The following is a 15,090-nucleotide window of genomic DNA, read 5'->3' on the forward strand; positions in this document are numbered from 1 at the left end:
ACGGTTTCTTGGTATTTTCTTCACGGATGTTTATTTTATACCCGGTTGTCAAGCGCTCCGTTAATTCTTAAGAGACTGAGGGTAAAGGCCATTTGCTCTGAAGGAGCAGGGCTGTAGGCTTTACGGTTACTTGCTCGCATGTCCACACAAGGACAGCTCACAGCGTCCTCTCGAAAGCAGCCCCTGGCTGCAGCAGGCAGCATGCCTGAGCGAGAGAAGTGCTACACGGGTGCAACGCACTTACGCACATCTGCCCAGGGAGTTCCCTACTTCCCTCCGATCCCAGAGCAACAGCCATCGAGGGGTTTCAGAAAACTGGGCCTTTCTCACCCAAAAGGTGACAGCCATCGTGAAATACTACAGGTAATCAGTAGCGCGCGCCCACCGGGCACTGAGTTTTGTCTCTGTTCTCATACTTCAGAGAATTTCAAATTAAATTCTGGGCTTAACCTAGAATTGTTCCAAAGCACGGAACGCAACTATTCCTGCTGTTAAAGCCAAAAGACCACACAACACTGAAAAGAACTTTAGGTGAGAACTAGCTGCTGCAGGAACGGACAGGCCTCTAAGGCAGTAGGAGCCGCAATTTAGCGACGCCCAGAGACAGTGAAGATTGAACTAGAAATATTATTTTCATTCATATTTAAGTAATATCCAATTTGGGGAGAAAGTGGGATGATTTTTACTATTACCCAGAAACAGTATAAATAGCAAGCCAACTCATGACAGTTACAGGCCCTGAAGTCTCCTTATACATGAGCGGACAACCTCTACCCAAACTAATCACTGTGCTCCTTCACTTAATTTCCTCCTTAATACTGATGGATCCTCCTTTTTGGAGCCATTCAGGAGGATAAAGGTTTTCAAAAAGGCCTTAAGAGGATGAGTGTTACATGAATTATTAATAAATTTATTAATAAATAAAATAATTATTAATAAATTTATTAACAAATAAAATATGAGGGATGCACGCAGTTTTAGAAGGGCTACTAAAACTTTTTATTTTTACAAAATGCCTAGGCATTTGAAGACTTAGTTTCACAATCTGTTAGAAGCGGTAGAATTTTGTCCGAGGGCTAAGCGAACTATAACTGTGTGCTCCTATTTTTACCTGCAGAGTAAATGTGCAAACACATGCTAACCTTGGACTCATTCATTTGTCTTAAGATCTAACGACAATATTGACAGAGCCCAGGAAATGAGGTCTTTTACATCTCTTCTTTGTTGTCTTGAAGATAAATACATACAATTCCATGTCATACATTTAAATCGAGTTGGGTTCTAAATGCCCCCCCACCCCATCTGCACTACTCGTTGTTAGCAACTACATTTACCCTGAATCATGGATGCTCCCAGCTCATTCTGAAGAAGTAACTGTATATCTCTGGCTTTAAATTTACATGAAATTTAATGTCCATTTGTGCTACTCCCTCTATAGCACCATGAGAACTTCGAGCAAATCTTTTTCTCAAAGTCGTTGGCAAAATATCTGGTCTCTCTCAGATATTTTCAAATTATACGTTATATGAAAGATAATAAAGGTAGCAGGCTTCAAAAGACAAGTGAATAAAATGACAGTGAGTGAATGTTTTCTAAGAATGAGGCTCTGAAAACGAAGAACACACCAAACAATGCATCTTTAGCCACTGGGAAAAAAAAACCTTTTACACTTTGACATGAAATCAAATTATGTATATATATTTTTTCTGAATAGCAACCACAACTCAGTACGATGCATTTTCCAACAGCCAAGCCATTTTTCTGCAATCTTTTTGTTAGTTCTAACTTGATTATCAAATAATTTTTATTTTTACACTATTACAGAAGTGCATTTCTCTAGGTTTCCAAAACCACCTTATTCAACCTTCCCCATCTGTCACCATCTGCTTCTTTTTAGCATGTACTTTTTGTGTGATCACATAAGCATGTGAAAAATAACTAACATTCAGATGATTATCTGCTGGTACATTTGAGGACTGGGCATAATAAAAGTGAACTGCCAAAACGTACTTAACACTTTTAATTTTGTTGGGTCTTGCATGTAAGCTACATTTGATTTTCAAACTGTTTTACAGTTGGAAAGTTGATCAGGTACTGCTAACTCAAGAGCAAAGCTGAGGCTAAATAATTAGCACTGCATAAAATAGTCTGGATTCAATGAGAGCCAAATCAAATAATAAAATTTAACAGTAAGATTTTATATGTGATTTCCAATTTCTTTTTGAATTTCTAGGTGGAAAATACGGTATCGATTTAAAAAACAAAATCCCCTTGAAATATCTTACCGTCCATAATGTATGGCAGGTAAGGTTTCTTTCTAATATAAGAGCAAAAACACGTTCATTTAAAACCACAGATACAAATGCATTTTTAGAGATGTAGGACACTAAATGCGTACTTTATATGCCTGCTAGCACTGCGTCTCTCCAACCTCTTAAAAAAAAGACATGACTTTTTTTCCCTTTACCAATAAATATCTCTAATTCTTCACCAAAAGAGGTAAGAGAACAAATACTTGTAAATTCTCTTTTTCCAAGAAATGGCATTTTTATACTGTAAGGGTCATCTTTCTCGGTGTCCTATGCTACAAGAAGAAACTTAAGCTTACTGAAAATTTGTCTTTAACACCAGCTATGAGTCTGACATGTCGGACAGTTAACAATCGGTTTTGACCTGATCTCTAAGTCTTTTTTGAAGTATCTTTTCATAGTCTTCGTGGATCTTTAAGGAGCAGAGCATTTCTGCCAGATGAAGGCAAAGTAAAAGGCAGAGGAGGGTGACCATTGCTAGATGAGGGACAGGAGGCCTGAGCTCTCTCCACAATGTGTAAACAAGTCTTTTGTAGGAAGAGACAACACTGACAACGAGCCACTCACAAGAGAAGCAGTAATCGGGAATGTATTGCAGGTCTGATAAGCAACTATGACTTACATACCATGGAGAAAAGTCTGGCATTAATGATGGAATGTACTAGAAATTTCAAGGTTCAAGGAAAGTGAGAGACACCATCTGAAGGGCTCTTGCCCACCCCTCTGACTCTGCTCATGTTCATCTGATCACATTATTGCCTTGTTCTCAATTCCAAAGTGACTTTCCTTTATCCAGAGATCAAAGCTAAACTCCTTTGCATTTCAGTCCCCATCTCTGTGTCCAGCCCCCGGTCTTCCTGCTCCCTGTTCACTGCCACTGGGCCCTCCCAGCAGACTGACACACCCTTCCTTCTCCTCCCGCGACCCTGGCACAACTCCAGGAAAGCAATTATTTTCTTGCACAGTAATGATTGTTTTCTGTCTCTTATCACCCTAGTGAACAGCAAGCTACTTGAGGACGAAAACCATTTCTTACTATCTTTGTACTCCCAGCCCCTGACACAACGCATGATCCCTAATAAATACTCTGTAAGTATCTCCTGAGCAAACGAGAGTGTTCTTCAGTGAAATGGTCTGTATCGGAGACCGGAGAAAGGGACTTAAAATTCTTGTTCCTAAAAGTAAGAGTAAACACATTCAAAGTTACCCCTATTTAACAAAAATTCCATGATTGACACAAATACTTAAGATGAAAGAATTTAAATTGCATGAGAAGTTAGCTGTCTCAGGAATTGTCATCCCCAAATGGTAACAACAGTGATAGAAAAAGAGGGGTTGGGACCGTAATTATGGATCAACACTCATCAGCTATGGGTACAGAAACTGCTGTTAAAGACCAGACGTCTGCAATATTAAAAAAAAAAAAAAAAGAAAGAAAGGTACACAGAAATGTTTCTTACTTCTTTTTAAAAAGAAATCGATAGTTTCTTGGGAACTGTAAAGTTTCACTTTAGAAATAACTCTTCTTGCATGAAATTCTTGGTTTTATTCTTCAGCTGATGATATAAACATGTAAAACAGTATCTTTGTCTCTTAGATCATCTGCTTCTGAATGGAATGAGATGTGTTTATCTTCTTCAGAAATAATTTCCCTAATTGTGATACAACTAATTTTGTTATTCTCAATACAGGATGGCATTTTCCGTGGCCCAAGGATCACAGGGGTTATCTGAACTCCAGAGAAACAAAGGATTTGTTTTTCATGACATTCACAAATACAACCTATTCTAGAAAATATCTCATATTTGGATAAATAAGGAAGTGTTCCGAAAATTTTACTTAATTCGCTGCAAAAATGGGAGGATCTTAAACTCCAGATTTTATAACAGAGAAAATAATATTGTTGGCAGCCTTCAAGAAAATACTATTTGGAAATGTACTGTATTTCAAATTATTAGCACTTACTTATGATAACGCAACATTCTTGGAATGTAAATTTACTAATTGAAAAAAAAAATTATAATAACAAACCAGCATGAGTTACTACATGTATAGGGAATGCTAGGGTTCTCAATGTATTCCTACTTCTTAATGACCTTTTCCTTTTGAGCATTTATAAAGCATTCACCTTAAAAATGGCAATTATTTACATCTATAAGTGGTCTTGAAATTGTGGTTTTGGGGGCCATGATACATGTAGTTAAAAAAGGAAGAGTGGCCTGTATAAGATGGACCTAGTTAGACTCCTGATCCTCTCTCTGGCAAATCCCTGTGGTGTACAGACTCCATTAAAAAGAAGTTCTGATCCTTAGTCCCCTCACCTTTAAAAAAACCATCAGGGATGCTATCGCAAAAGGTCATTCCAAACATGCAGTGCACATACACAGCAGATGTTCAATAAGCTAATACCCATCCATCAAAGATCAACGCCCCCCTATTTGGCTCCAGCCACACCAACCTTCTCAGAGTCTGAGGGTGGAACTGGGCTCATTCCTGCCTCAGGGTTTTACACTAACTGCTCTCCGTGTCTGGAAAGTTCGTCCCCTCCACTTCCACAATAGCTGCCTCCTTCTTAGCATTCAGCTGTCGGGTCGACCATCACTTCCCCGCACATCCTGTCCGTAGAAGACCATATCTTCAAAGGTAGCTGCAACAGTATCTCCTGTCTCCCATGGTCTTGACTACAACGGGGAAGGGGGACTCGACGTCACTACCTCTTCAACCGGTGCTGGCTCGGAATGCCTAACCAGGAAGCCTATGACAGAGACGATGTGTGGTTCCTGGAACCAGGCCATAAAAGGAGACGCATGCACGAGCGATCGCAGCAGCATTACAGCCCCAAACTGGAAGCAAACCAAATGTCCGTCGACTGCTGAATGGATAAACAAAATGTGGCATATCCATACAATGGAATATTATTTGGCCATTAAAAGGAATGAAGTACCAAGAAAATGCTAAAAACATGGATGAATCTTGAAAACCTACAACGTGAAAGAAGCCAGACACAATCGGCCCCCTATCACAGGACTCCATTGATAGGAAATGTCCAGGAGAGGCACATGTGTAGAGACAGAAAGTGGATTGTGGCTGCCTGGGGGGAGAGGAGCTAATGGGTATGGGTTTTGTTGTCGGAGTGATGAAAATACTCTGGAATTAGACGGTGCTGACAGTCGCACAACTCTGTGAGCATAATAAAAACCACCGCTGAATGTTATGGTAGGTGGCCTGAACTCTAATAAAATTATTAAAAATATACTTTGAAAAGGACTTCGCAAAAAACTAATAAAACATTTCTTAATGGTTTACTATGTGAACAACAACAAAAAACCCTAACAAAACAAAACAAAACAAAATGAAACAAGGGGAAACAGCCTGTGACTCGTTCCCCAGGACATTCCCTTGTGGAACCCAAGGCCGAAGAGGTCTGGACCACCTAGCGAGGCTGAGGCTCTCGGTCAAGGCTACAGGTGACGGCCAGTCAGGGTAGCAGCGGGCAGGAGCACTGACCGTCAGACAGATGAGTGAGGATGCTTCCTCGTGCCAGCCTCCAGCCACAGTCACCCGCTGCTGGCAAGTCCTTCTGGTTGAGGCCCCACAGGCTGTGGGGCAGAGATAAGGCATCCCTGCTGTCCCCAGACTACTCTTGACTCTGAGCCAGAGGGCACATGAAATGCTTTTTTCACCATTAGGATTTGGAGTGCTTTGTTACAAGGCCATAGTAATTTGAACTCTATCTAAAATAGCCACCACACCACACCCTTCCCTTTATTCAGCTTTATTTTTCTCCTTGGCCCTCCTAGTCATTAGGTGACATTAGGGTATTTACTTCTTTTTATTGTTTTGCTCCAGAGAGCGGGGTCTTTTGTGTCTTGCTCCTGTAACCACATCACTCAGACAAATACCCAATACATAGGAGATATGTAATATATATTTGTTGAATAAACAAATTAACGAATTATGGGGAGGTCACTGGTTGGGACTTGCTTTGGCATGAATTCCAAGATGTAGCTACTGTCCTTTCATTATCTTTCCCTATAAAATACTTTCCAATAATGAAGTATGGAAATCCACAACACTGCGAATGTCAATTATCATTGTTTCTTTGTTTCGAAGGAAAATCCAAGATGGCTTATAAAACTGCAAACATTCCTGCTGATGCTATTCAATTACTTGAGTTAAATAAATGAATCAAAATGGGCGTAATCAAGAAATAAAATGTATGTGGCCAAAACATAAAAATTGACTTACTCTACTGAAGTTAGGACCTTTGTGCTCATAAAATTTAATTGCTACATATTTTTGCTCTATAATCCCATGCTAAACAAGTGAGAGCAAAATAGATGTGATTTGTGTTGGTGGAATTTAAGAAACAAGACAAACGAGCAAAGGGAAAAAAAGAGGGAGAAAAACCAAGAAACAAACTCTTAACTCTAGAGAACACATTGATGATCACCAGAGGGGAGGTGGGGGGGGGGGGGGGACAGGTGAAATAGGTGATGGGGATTAGTAAGAGTCCACTTATCATGATAAGCACTGAATTATGTACGGAAATGTTGAATCATTATATTATATACCTGAAATTGACATAACACTGCATGTTAACTATACTGGAATTAATAATAAGACACAGTAGACACCGCAATGTTTTTTAATGCTAAATGGTTTACTTTTTGCAAAACATATGGCCATATTAGATTTTTCCTCCGAATGAAAGCATAGCGTACCTCTGGTGCCAGATATTCTGGTGTGCCACAGAATGTCTTCATGGTGGCTGCATCTGTGATCCCTTCTTTGCAAAGTCCAAAATCTGTAATTTTTATGTGGCCATCTTTATCCAGCATTAAATTCTCCAACTGTGTAGTAAGAAAAATGACATAATTTGTTTTATAGTTTTCAAAAATAGGAAAATACTGTTTTGAAAAATTATTGAATGCTGAGTAAGATATTTTGGAAAGAGGACATAGCTGTAGTTAATAGAACTTGCAGCACTTACAAACCCTATAGCTTCCTAACTCATGTGTAAAAAGAAATATGTTTTATCAAATACTTCACGATGATAAAATTATTGATTTTTAAACCAACAGGAGTAAGAGCCACTATTGTGTAAGCTCTGAGAACTAAAACCTAAATAACTTTCCAAAGCAAACAGCAATCCTTCTTTTTTTTTTCTTAATAAATGGTGATCTAAACAATCCCAAAGAGACGAGCATCTTCTTCTAGATATATACAGATGGTTTTCAACAATTGCTCTTGGGAATCTATTGCTATTATAAAATATTCACTTACAGAAATGTTTTTTGGTGGTTGTTGTAAATCAAACCTAAATCTTATTTTGTAAGGTAAGGCGATATCCTCTTTTGAAGATCTTTGTAATAAAGAAATACCAACCCTTTTAAACATAAAAAGAAAAAGAATATCAAAGTCAAACACTCAACAGTTAATGAAAATATATAGCACAAATATTATAAAACTGGAATCTCTTTGAACCCATTAATTCAAAAACACCGAAGAGAATTTTAAAGATTTAACCAAGTAGCAAGATCAATTGCCTCAAGTGAAAATTATAAAATGTAAGAGGGAAAGGAGTTTGTGCAAAATCAATGCAATTAAAAATAGCAACAATAACTGATCTTTTCCTCCCAATGTGAACCCAACCTTATGATTATCATCACACAAAGATACATATGAGGTCTAGCTTGTGATCCTATAGCCTTATATAGACAAGGCTCCTAAGCTTGCTCAGTCATCTAGATGTAACCTAAAGGTACATACAAGAAACACATACACAAGAAACACAGGTGAAAAATGTATTAGCAGGAAAAATGACAATCAGCTTATTTAAGGAGTGAAGACTTACTCTCCTTCATGTGATGACATATGACAGTGCTTACCTGAACTCTGAAGTCAATATCAATTTCAAAACAGAACTCCATATAAGAATATAAACAGATATCAATCATAGAAAATGGGATATGTCACAGTATCCAAAGTCTTATACGCGAGAAACCAAATACAGTTAAGGAGGTAATGCTCACTGAAGGAAAGAGAACAGACCTGTCTTTGGGTACAGTACTAGCTGAACTAAATGCTCAGTACACGTCTCATGAACTGTACAGACTTCGGTGAAGTGAGTTTTTCACTGGTCTACAGGAAGGTGAACGAACCCTAAATATATTTTGAACCTTTCAAAAATACAAGTTCTTTTATTTTATCTAAATTCAGATATCATGCATCTTCCTTACGCTCCTCTACTAACTGGAACCTAAAAATCAAGCCTAATTTACACAGATGGCAACCGGGCCTGAATACTGAAGCCAGTCAGAAACATCAAGAAAGACTCTCTCTGTCTACTTCCCTTTCTTCCGACCACCACTCCCTGCTTTGTTCTTTCTTTTCTTTATGCTTCTGGTTGTCTATCCTTTCGCCTTCTCTTTCAGAAACACCCTCCTCTTCTCTCTCTACTGAGAAGTATATACCGGGAGAGTCTATTATTTTGCTGAATGAAAATATAAATGCTCTGCTCTCTTCATTTTAAAGAATGTGCATATTGTTTCAATATATGAATATTATATAAAAACAAAACCAAATTAAATTCTTCAAATGCTGAAAGGTCTTTTAAAAATATTTAGTAAATCTCTTTTATTAACGTAATACATAAAAATTCTTATAAAAACTTCAAATAATACATAATAGTACTGAAGAGAACGTGAATGTGCCGTCTATAGTCCATTCCATTCCCACTCCTCTCTATATGCTTTATATGCACTGGAAAGTATTCACGGAAACATGATGGCATGCACCATTTCTCTACATTTTGACAAGGCTATCAGGAAGCGAATGGAGACAGAAGTTTTTTAAAAAACACTGTTTTTTAATACCAAAAAGTGTGTATATTTTTTAAAATCCCGATTTGCACCTTGTTCTCTAGCCTCCTATCTCGGCTCTAAGATGCCAGGGATGGAGGGATGAGGAAGGAACTGAGACGCAGGAGAGAGTTGGAAAAAGGAACAGGGTGAACATGACCAAGAGTCTCAGTCTGCCCAGAACTGAGGGGGTTTCCCAGGATGCAGGACTTACAAGTTCTGTAACTGGGGAAGTCTGGGGCAAACCAGGACAGTTGGTCTTCCTACTTGTTTTATAAATATGGAGTCAAGTCAGAGAATGCATATGTCAACTCAAGCTTTCCCTTACTCACTGTGAGACTTTGGGCATGTTGTTGATTTCTATGTCTCTCAACTTCGTCTATGAAACAGAGGTAAATAACAGTAGCATCCAACGTGGCTGCTTTGAGAATTAGAGATACTGAATGCGGAACTTTACACACCGCACACATTCAATAAATGTACTGATCTTTATTAAACATGGAGAGCTTAATGGCTGAATTATAAGTTATCACAATGGTGTGTGCTCTTCGAGACAACACAGGAAAGTTCAGGAATGGAACTTCCTGAGAACTAAAACCTAAATAACTTTTCAAAGCAAACAGCAATCCTTTTTTTTCTTAATAAATTGTGATCTAAACAATCCCAAAGAGATGAGCATCTTTGAGCAGCTCAGTGACTTTGTTAAAAATACTGTCAATATGCAATAACTTCTATTGAATAAAACAACAAAACACAAATACTTCCTAATTTTTGAGCCAGTTTTTTCATGGTGTCCACCTTCTCCCATCATTTATTTTTGCTCTCTGGACATCCTGAAATGTCATTTTACCGAGCGCAACTGACAAAAACAACTTATTCATCAAAAAGAATCAACAAAAGTCAGAGCTGTATCACTTTACAGAAAGGATATCCCCAAACGTACTCTTGTATAAGGATAAATTGGGGGTAACTAAACATCCAGTCTTGTTTAAAAATAAGTAATAATTCAACACAGATGCATAACAAAGTTTCTGTAAAATATTAAGAACCATCAGCGTTGTGATTAACGAATGTGGAAGATGCACAGAATCACCTGGAAGTCTTTTCACAGCAGATCAATGGCTTAGATCGGATCAAAATCACCTGGAAATCACTTCCTCTGTGCATTTAACACTAAAGGAGATTTAGTCACACATTCTGTGTCAAGAAGAAATTAAAACATTTACACATGATCTCTCCTTGGTTCTCTTTCCTCAATTTCATGTCTGTCCTTCTTGCTTGGGTTGGCTGCAAAGTGCACAATGCACAGTGTCACTGACTGCTCAGGTACTCTCCATTTATAAATTCCAAATCCATCTGTTTTTACCTCCAATCAATCTTAGTTTCCAAGACTGAGAGCAGGCATTATGTTTATTCTCCATGGATGCATCCACTGGCAAAAGCCATGGAAGTCAAATAGGAGGTTTGAGAGAAAAGATTATATATTAAAAATTCGAGTGATGCTTACTCTTTATCCAGTTAGAGGGAGTTGCTTTCTAACAGTTCATTCTTTGAGAAGAGAGAAAATATTAGACCTATACCTCACAGAATTCCCATAAAAAAAGGCAACATTTTTCCCCAATAGAAGCGGACAGCCATTACCTGATAGACAGTCTTGATTCAGTGTATATACAAAAAAAAAATATAGTAGATTTTGACATCTTTTTTCCCTCTGTGCTTTGTGGACAACAAATCAGAGCAAGAAAGTACTATGCTCCTTCTTGTTCTTGCTGGTGCCCCATAGAATTAAACTCTAAAAATCCTTGCTGCCTTTAATACAGTGCTTCTCAGCACTTCACAGTACAATAAAAAATGAAATGTGTAGGGCGTAAGCAGGATCAGCAGACGGGCTGCTTGAAGCCAGAACTGACTGGCCCAGAGGCGCCATGGCTCGGGCTCACCTGTAACCCATTTATGGTGCGCAGGCTGGGAAGCTTTGCTCTGATGTACGCCAGGCTGGGTAGGCTGGCTAAGTTTTGAATACTCTCTAATAGTCTAATATAGACACACATTCTAGTGTCTCGCTACCATACATATCTCTTAGTTATCATTTCATTTAAATGGCTGACACCGTGATTCACCAAAGGAACGAAATCAGCAGTTCCTAAGGGCTCTGATGGCTGTCAGAGCAGGTATGAACAATCCCCTTCACTCACTCTTACGCCCCATTTTGGCTCAGTTACATCAAACCCAATGTTCGATACCCAGACTGCCTCCGGCCCGAGAATGAAGTCAGGAATCTGTCCTCTGCATATTGCATTCTCAGGTTTAGGGCTACCAAAGTGCCAACATGTCATACAAGTTAACCTGCAGGACCTTAATGCCCCTGAAGTTAAGAGTGTGGAAATACTGAAGGAAAACACGTCTCCACTTTCAACCTGCCTAAGCTAGAAAAGGATTCATAATGTACAATGGCAGAGACCCCACTAAGGTGGCCAAGCTGCTTAAGAACTAGACTACACATAAGGAATGCAGCCCAATAGTACAATGTAATTTTAGAGGGTGAAGGGGTTCTTAATAGCAGTGGCTTAAAATTTTTATAGAAGAGGGAATCCAGGGTGATTGGTTAGAAGTTGTAGCTGGGGGATGAGTCTTGAGACTTGGTAGGTAAAGCAACAAGAACCCTGCTCTTGGTTAGACTGCAGGCTTATCTGGGGCAAGCGCTAGGGAGCTGATGAAGGCTGAGAAGATTCTCAGCCCATCCTTTTGTGCTGGCACAGAGACCTGGAAATTACCTAAATCTAGCTGTTGGTTTCTCGTGTTAATAACGTAAATGGTTACATTAACCATTAAACTCTCTAATTAGGCAGAAAACAAGATTAGATGAATCACCAATAGAATGTAGTAGCGATTTATGTACGATTTTCTGCCCCTTGCCCTGTTATAATCTCTTGGAGAAGTTAATTCTTCAAGAATTCCAGAATCCTTATATGCACTTTTGCATATGTCCCTATTCAGCCTAATCTGTACTTGGATGGCATGGCCTTTGAAAAGAAAGCTTTCACTTGCAAAGTAAGAACTAAGCAGAAAGGAAGATTTTAATATAGTTTGCATTACTGACGAAATCTTAAAAGAGATTTCTTCAAATTTTGACGCTATCATGAAGATATACCAGTTTTTCCTAAGAAATCACAAGGAATCTGGGTCCTTCCTAAAACAGAATTTCGTATTATGACATATATTGATAAACCAAGCAAACTTACTTTTAGAAGTGTAACAAAGTGTAATAATTTATCTGCTGCTATGAACACCAACTTTTTAGGAACTATGAATTGATAAAATATCTTAAATTAACTTGCACATGAAGTAAGGCTTTCCCTCCAAAGATAAATCGATTTGCGTTTGAATAAACATAAGGTCATTAGTAAGGAGATGATCAAGACAAATCTGAGCCTGATCAATTAAAGTGGGCACCTAAATCAGTTTCTGATGATGACGTTTTTAATGTATCTGGTATAAATATATTTAAAACATCCATTCTTTATCTTTGGCAGCTTTATCCGAGTTTTAGATTTACAAAGATCTCCCGGAGTTACTCCAGTGCATTCCTTCCCCCATGAGACTTCATTACAACGCCACAAAGGCAGAAGGTGTAAGGAGCAGGACACTGGGCCTGGAGCTAGGATTCAGGGTTTCCATAATCTTGAGCATATCACCAACTTAGTCCTGGACTTCAAGTAAGTCACCTGCTAGGCTTCCAGGTTTCCATGACCTACCTGTCAAGTACAGACCAACTTGAAATATCAACGATCCCACCTACAGGATCCTACAGGATTGCATTCTATTACGCAAAATCCTGGGCGCTACAGATACAAATAACACGTATAAATTTGAATGCTTGCCTTTTAACATTACATGTATTCTTCTTGGTGTATATTCGTGTGGCTTCTGTCCTGTGTTATATATTTACTTAGGCCTTAAGCTAATTCTACATTAAAAAAAAATAAACTTAAGAGAGCAGAGACCACCTAACTGTCTAGTAAAGTGCATATGGTAACTACATGGACTGGTATTTATACATACTGCTGTTTAAGAATTTTGGTCATCAGAAAGGACAGGGCAATGAAACTCCTACCACTTTGATATACCAACATCCAACATGTTGATTCATTTAAGAAGAAATGATTAACAAAGACTACTGACTGACCAAGACCATCCCCATTATATCATTCTCTAATCAGGGCTGGCAATCAAATGGGCATTCTTTCCCTTGTTTCTTTAGGTTAATAGTTCCTACTTTCAGCCTAAGCATTTTGAATGTGTTACTGAGTACCTCCAAATTATTCTCATTTCCTTAAATCAAAGAAACCCTCCCCTTTTTTTCACCACAAGTAGGATCCATAAAACGTAACACTTCATGCTTGGGGAGAGCAGCCTCCGAGAAGAGCTAACTATTTCTTTCTTTTTTTTTTTTAAAGATTTTTATTTATTTATTTAACAGAGATAGAGAGCACAAGTAGGCAGAGCGGCAGACAGAGGGAGAGGGAGAAGCAGGCTCTCCGCCGAGCAGGGAGCCCGATGTGGGGCTCGATCCCAGGACCCTGGGATCATGACCTGAGCCGAAGGCAACCGCTTAACTGACTGAGCCACTCAGGCACCCCGAAGAGCTATTTCTAAGTAAGTTTGGAAATGCCATGTAACTTACTAAGCTTCATCATGCCAAATAACTATTTTCTTTAAAAAACATCTAGATTCAAGACATGTAAACATCATCGGATTATTTGGCCACACAGACATCAACTACAGAGGCTTAATTCTTTCACATGCCTGGTTATAAAGACTTCAGGCTAAATATAATCATACTGTTGATCTGGATTCATCTCTGGTGCACTTTGGCATTTGGACGGCTGCTCATCCCTGATCTAGGTGGTTCAGAGTTGCACAGTTCATTTTTCCTATAGTATTTATAGCTTCTTTTAAACTTTAATGCAAATATGCTATACAAACATACATACTATAAATTTCATTGTCAGCGTAGAGAATACTACTTTGCGAGGAGGTTATGCCTTAAGGTCATTCACAGCATAAAGGTACATGATAAGAACACCCTAGAGAGAACCTAGACAAGTACTTAGATGGATAGCTTAGGAACCACAGGCATTTAAAAGGAGGTGGGAGTGCGGAGATAAGTGTGATCTCTTTTACAGTATGTAGATATGTTTCGTACAGACGGGATTTCATACAAGACTTCTAGTTCTCCAAATCAAATCATACTTTAAATGAACTAATATTTAATAAATTCAGCAACTCTGTATCAAATCTTAGTAAGTCAAGATTACTATATGATTTACTTTTTTACAAAAGTAAGATAGTCACATTTAGAATGTGTTCAAAATGTGTCAGGGTACACATTTCCTTAACGTGGTCAATCTCATTCAAAACAGGGTCATGAGCATTACCACTACCTTTTATGAGCTACTCCAGGGCTAAGCAAACTATGGTCCATGAGTGAAATCTAGCCTACTGCTCATTTTTGTAAATAAGGTTTTATCAGAACATAGCCAGCCGCGCTCAAGCACCTACCGCCCTGCAGGAGCGGAATGGAGCAGTTGCAGAAGCGACAATGGGCAACGAAGCCCATTGAAGTATGTCAGTCCCTGAGCTGTTCCAAGGGTCTCATCAGGAAGGAACTCAGAGAAGTCAAGTCACTACTGCCCATAAAACAATATGGCACTTTTTGAAATGGAAACTAAATGAATTAATAAAAGGCTATATTAAAATGCTCCAGGTATTTAAACCCACCACAAAGTGAAGACAAAAATCAAATTAAATATTTCCCCCCAATAAATATCTTACATATGATAAGTTTCTCCATAACACATCACAGCGTCGATGGTAGGATGTAATAATGAAACCTACTTTAGAATGTCCCTGGCAAA

At 38.6% G+C, this 15,090-nt stretch overlaps 1 protein-coding gene across 6 annotated transcripts in view; it reads right to left on the reverse strand.

Annotated features, from left to right (window-relative positions):
- AKT3 (AKT serine/threonine kinase 3) overlaps positions 1-15,090 on the reverse strand; it is a 316,918-nt gene that overhangs the window by 60,896 nt on the left and 240,932 nt on the right. For all 6 annotated transcript variants that reach the window (XM_027610409.2, XM_027610408.2, XM_027610413.2 and 3 more), the window contains one exon: positions 7,034-7,162. In XM_027610409.2, coding sequence (XP_027466210.1) covers positions 7,034-7,162 — 129 coding nt within the window. The remainder of the gene's footprint in view (positions 1-7,033; positions 7,163-15,090) is intronic.

Source organism: Zalophus californianus, chromosome 10, assembly GCF_009762305.2.
Source record: "Zalophus californianus isolate mZalCal1 chromosome 10, mZalCal1.pri.v2, whole genome shotgun sequence".
Taxonomy (NCBI): Eukaryota; Metazoa; Chordata; class Mammalia; order Carnivora; family Otariidae; genus Zalophus; species Zalophus californianus.